At 36.9% G+C, this 5,825-nt stretch overlaps 1 protein-coding gene across 3 annotated transcripts in view; it reads right to left on the minus strand.

The window, feature by feature from the left end:
• LOC107734438 (homeobox protein cut-like 1) overlaps nt 1-5,825 on the minus strand; it is a 121,446-nt gene that overhangs the window by 45,796 nt on the left and 69,825 nt on the right. For all 3 annotated transcript variants that reach the window (XM_016546389.1, XM_016546390.1, XM_016546388.1), the window contains exons 6-8: nt 3,607-3,769; nt 2,650-2,717; nt 2,468-2,534 (exon numbers count right to left, since the gene is read on the minus strand). In XM_016546389.1, the coding sequence (XP_016401875.1) occupies nt 2,468-2,534; nt 2,650-2,717; nt 3,607-3,769 (298 nt within the window). The remainder of the gene's footprint in view (nt 1-2,467; nt 2,535-2,649; nt 2,718-3,606; nt 3,770-5,825) is intronic.

A 5,825-nucleotide genomic window follows, 5' to 3' on the forward strand; every position in this document is an offset into this window, starting at 1 on the left:
CTGCCACTGCCAGACAAAAAACCGACGACAGCTGTGGTTAAACGCGATAAAACAAGCAGACTGGACCGAAACGATCGTCAAAAATGCTCGCGTTTGCAGCGCACACTTCTTATCAGAAAAGGCTAAATAAAGTATTGTATTTTGTTGTTATGGATTACGGTTTGTGTTACGCGTCTAAAGATTTCTTATGCAACTCACAACATGCAAGAGTAGCCTATGTCGTGTATGAAAATCTGTGTGCATGTGTGTAAAACAACAAACTGACGATTTATATGCTTAATCATCTGTAATTGCATATACATTGTGATTGATTGTGGAGAACTTGAATTGATTTTTAAGAACTTGGTAAGAAAGAATAATCAATCAAATACAGAAACTTGAAAATTAACGGTTTCTGGATTTCTTATTTCTAGAAAATATTCACATCTTACTTTAAATGTACTGTATGTAAAGTAATGTAAAGGTACTGTAATGTCACTGAAAACTTACATCATTTACTGGAGGTATACTTTAAAATAACTATTTGGCCATTACATACATACATCTTCAATAATATACCCATCACTTTAAATGTTGAACTTTTTTTGTATTTTGGCCCAGATCACTCTCATATAGCTGTAAAAATAGTTGCCTGCTGACATTGAAATATATACATCTTCATGACTAGATAGACACAGGTGAGTTTCTCTTTATTATACACTTTAGGTTTCTCTATCAGGTAGTCACTCAACCGGAGGGAATCCTGTCAGATTGTCCATCCATTGAGTGAGTGTGTACGGGTCGACCAGTTTGGTTTCTTCCGTTAAAGTTAACTTTTTCAAATAACAATCGCTGTCACGGACAAGTGAGTGACCTTACATATTCAGGTAAAATCGGATTTTCTCCGGTCATTGTTAAAAAAACAAGCTAACAAAACTTCATAGCTAGCATTAGTGAAGCGGTCAGGGGAATCTTTCTGCCTCCACCTAAGCTCCGCCCACAGAAAAACATCACATTGTTTACTAACTGAAAAGGGGTCTATAGATAAATGAATTATAACAATTACAAGATATTTAAAATGCATGTAAATATTGGTTTTTATGACATTTTTATGCATTGTTATATAGAAAATCACTTAATTTCCTGTGTTCATTTATTCAATTATACACACACACACATATATATGCAACGATAAGGGAAATCCCTTTAAAGTACAATAAACAGCGCATTCAATTCATTGCAACATCAACAATGTTGTTTCATTTCATATCAGCAGCAAAATCATAACCAATAAATTTTGCAAATAATCAGTCACACTTCCTAGACAAAAAGTGTACTTAATAAAATAACAAGCTAAAAGAAAGCTGGAGCACCAGGATGAGAAACAGGTAAGAGATCTAATGGAGTGGAAACGTTTTACCTGCCACACTCTCTGTAAGAGTCCCCGGGAGAGACGGGGGCAGATTGGAAACAGGCCAATGTTACTGAATGTCACAATGCATTTTCTTGTGTGCGTGTGTGTCTTTCTTGTTTGCGTTTGTATGCACGTACACAGTCATATTCAAATGTTTGTGCTTAAGCATGACAGCAAGATTTATCTCTCGTTAGATCCGTGTCTGCAGTGATCGTGGAATCAGAAGCGTGTCTTTTCCTCAAATAAACCTTGCTTTGACCTTCCGGTTCGACCACAGCTCACCACGGAGGGTTTCTGTGCTAAAAAAGTGGCTTCTATGACTTTAAATGTACAGTGCTGGGGGTCTGGCATGGCAGGGTTTGGTTTAATCACAGGTAGTGTAATTATGTCAGTCAGTGCAGAGAACTGCGCCGAAACAGCACGCAGCGAGCGCGCTCTGCAACAGGATGCATTCCTCAGTGACAGCAAGACAAGGAAATTGCCACCTAACCCAGACCACATGACAGGGAGAGAAGAACGCACACATGCAGATGCATACAAACACACACGCATGACCCAGATCAAGGCAAACAGACATAATGCGCAAACAAAAAGCACGTATGCACATACTGATTCGCCCGCCACCCACAAAATGTCAGCCGATGGTACGAATCCCTTCATTACAGGATTCTCAGAGAATCACTCAGAGCATCCGTGCGAGATATGAAGGACTGTGTCATCCATTATTCAGTCTCGTGTAGCCATAAAGGCATCATGGGCGGGACGTGAGGACTATTGAATATCAACTTGTCCATGAATGAAGGTGTGATTTCACCACACTGTGTTTTCCCCCATAATCAAACCTGTCTGCAGTAGGATTATGAGCTGTTTTGGTGCGGATCAAAGGGGTGTGTGTGTTTGTCTGTGTCTGTACGGACACGCAAATGTGGGTAATTGTGTGTGCAAAGGTGAGACAAGCACACAGCACGCCTAGCAGACAGTCAAGAAAATACAGAAGGGGGAATCCGAGCCGTTTTGGCGCTAATCCACACTGTCTCCTGCTGCATCCCATCAAAATGAAAACGGGTTACTCACTTTGCTGTGGATTCTTCATCGTATTTTGTCTTCAGTTCATGGAGTTCTGCCTGAGTTGCTTCAAGTGCTGTGGAACAAATGAAACGCATGTCAGTAAAACAGGCTTAAAGAATTCAACTACGTCAAATTACATGTATGTAATTGCAAAAACACCCAACTTGACGGTTAATGCATTAGCAAACCTGTTTGTAAGGACTGCGTTTTCATGTCCAAGTCTTCTGTCCTGCTGTCCTGGCTCTGCTGTGGCTGACTGCATAGACATCCAGAGGAGAATTAAAACAACTGTGCATTGACAATTAAAACAAATTTCCCAACATATACTAATGTACAGACAGGATAGTCACATTAACACTGCAGTACTGCAAATTGATATGAACATATGAATAATCACTAGATGCAGTGCATATAAATAAATGACTAGATGCAGTGATATTATATAACATTTTTAACATTTAATGACTAAATATTTCTGATGTGGACATGCAGCTATATTTTCAAAGTGAGCTTCCTATTTAACTGCCTACTGTTTTCAGTGTTAATTTACTATCATTAAGATACTATAATAGTTATTCAAATTTTAAATTAGTTTTTATTTTTATACGTTCCATTTTCATTTACATTTTAGTTACAATTTTGTGGTGTGTTAATTAGTTTTATATATTTAGTTAGTTATTAAATTTAGTTATATTTATTATTTCAGTTTTAGTTGTAGTTATCAAATCAAATAAAATGAAAATGGGAAATGTTGCCTTGGCAACTAGCTGAAATAAACTAAGTTCCATTTTTTGTTTTTTTAATTTTAGTTATGAATTCAGAATTTAGTTACAAAGGCATGATTCATGATTTAGTTACAAAGGCTATGATTCATGAAAAATTTAGTTTAAGAATTTATAAACATGAATTTAATGCTGAACACATTTATGATACCCAAACATTTTGCTTAAGAACTGAGAAAATCGTTTTTCAAGCTATGCGTTTATGTTCTTATGATTTCTCTGATGTCATTTCAAACTTACCTATGAAGCTCAAAACTGCTATCTAGGAAGGCAGCTTGCTAGTTTTTGAAGCACAGCCTATGAATTCATAATGCAATCATGAAGACTAATGCCGTATCGGATTTGTGCAACAGTCAGGCTAACCTCTCCTTGTCTGCATAGTTGTTAGGAAGGTTTTCCCCTTTGCTTTCCCTCTCTTCTCTTCCTGATCGGTCCTGGTTCTGATCGGGAGCTTCCTCTGTGTTCTTGGCCTGGAGAGAATGCTCATACTGCTCCAGCTTCTCTTTAAGTGCTTTAATAGTGACTTCTGTAGAAGAGAAACAGAGAGAAGCATGAAAAGGACAGACAGTGGAGACCTACGGGTGTGTGGGGTTTAGGTTTTGTCTACACTGTGGGGCCCAATTGTCCCTCAAGGATAGTAAACCCTGAAATCGGCCAAGAGGAAGACCACTTAATAAACATACCAAATTATATCTTTAAGGAACAATTCACCCAAAAATAAAAAATCTGTCATCATTTACTCACCCTCAAGTTGTTCCAAAACCATATAGCTTTCTTTCTTCCATGGAACACAAAAGGAGCAATGAAGACTGTGGCAGTTACAATGAATGGGGACTGCAGCTTCAAAAGGACACAAACGCACCATAAAAGAATCATAAAAGTAGTTCATATGACTATATTCCAATTCTTCTGGAGCCATGTGACAACTTTGTGTGAAAACAAACCAAAATTTAAGTAATTTTTCACTGAAAATCAGACTCAATGATCCAATCAGTGCAGTTCTCGAGGTAACTGCCCACTTGAGGGAAGATTATCACTGAATAATGCCTTAAATTTTTTCACCCAAAGCTACTGTATGACTTTGAATCCAGCACACAAGTCATATGAACCACTTTTATCATACATCATGGTGCCATTGACCTGAATTTTCAAGGTTCCAAAATGATGCAATGTAATGGCATGGAAAAGAGCGACCAGCACATTCTTTGTAATTGCTTGCTTCCTGTTCTACAGCAGGAAGTCATTTGGGTTTGAAACGGTTCCTGGTGAGTAAACTGAATTTTCATTTAATGGTAAAATGTTCATTTAAAAGAAAATGCTAAACTAAGAGGGTTACATTAATGATTAGGGTGAGAGGATAGAAAATTTCATTAGCTCAGCATAAAAACAACTGAAGTCAAGGGAAAGTCCCCTCTGTGAAAGAAAAATGTGTGTTTACATGCCTACACACACACATCCACACAAAATATCCCTGATAGAGAGCTTTTTCCTCCTCTCTCCATCTCTTGCACAGCCATCTGCGGTGATTTAAACTCCAGCACTTCACCGCTGACACATAATCAATGAGCAGCAGTCCCACAAGAGCCCTTTTAGACCCTTAAATGCTAAACTGGACTTTAAACACTGGGAGACTGGAGGATCACTGACCTGAGAAAGATCAGCGTGTAAAATAGGAAGGATTATCTAGCGGACCGCTCAGACGGAAACACACCTGTGTGTGTGTACACGTACACATGTGTCTGCGACAGAGAGGTCGCATGTGGCGGTACCTATGGCTCGTGTGGGACAAATAAAATATTGCCGTTATTGAACTGCATCGATTTGGGGATTTCCACAGACCGTGAGGAAGCGATGCTCCCTCTTGTTTATGTTAAAAAAAGAAAAACCAGGAAACATGTCTGGCTGAAACAGCAGCGGGACAGAAATAGAGCTCAGATGACTACAGCTCATTTGAACAAAAATAGGGCCCTGTCTATGTGCGTACACATACTCTGCCTGCCAACATGACATATGCGTAACTCATTTAATTTGCTAGGTACAGATAAATCCTGTTTTACAAAATAAAAATGCATACAAATGGCATTTAATTTCCATTATGTGACATAATTTTGAATGCAACAAAATATTCAGCAGGAAATAATGAAGTGATTTAATAAAACTTGATTTTATCCATCATGAATGGATTGTGAAAAGTAGGCTATGACCGAATTGTTAATAAAATGTAACAAAAAAACCTGTAAAAATAGTAATATTGAAATGAAATGAAACATTATTACAATGTAAAATAACTTTTCTATTTGAATCTATTTTAAAACTTATTTCTGAAATAGCAAAGCTGACATTTAATATTTAATATTATATATATATGCTACCATTTAAAAGTTTGGGGTCAGTAAGATTAATATGAAATTGATAAAAAGTGATAGCATAGATATTTATCATGTTTCAAATAATTATAGATGTTGTTCATTGAACTTTATTCATCAAAGAATTTTAAAAAATTACAAAAAAAATGTATATAAATGATGTATATATATATATATATATATATATATATATATATATATACTGTATATATATAT

This window comes from Sinocyclocheilus rhinocerous, unplaced genomic scaffold (genome assembly GCF_001515625.1).
Source record: "Sinocyclocheilus rhinocerous isolate Xijiao unplaced genomic scaffold, SAMN03320098_v1.1 scaffold1211, whole genome shotgun sequence".
Classification (NCBI taxonomy): Eukaryota; Metazoa; Chordata; class Actinopteri; order Cypriniformes; family Cyprinidae; genus Sinocyclocheilus; species Sinocyclocheilus rhinocerous.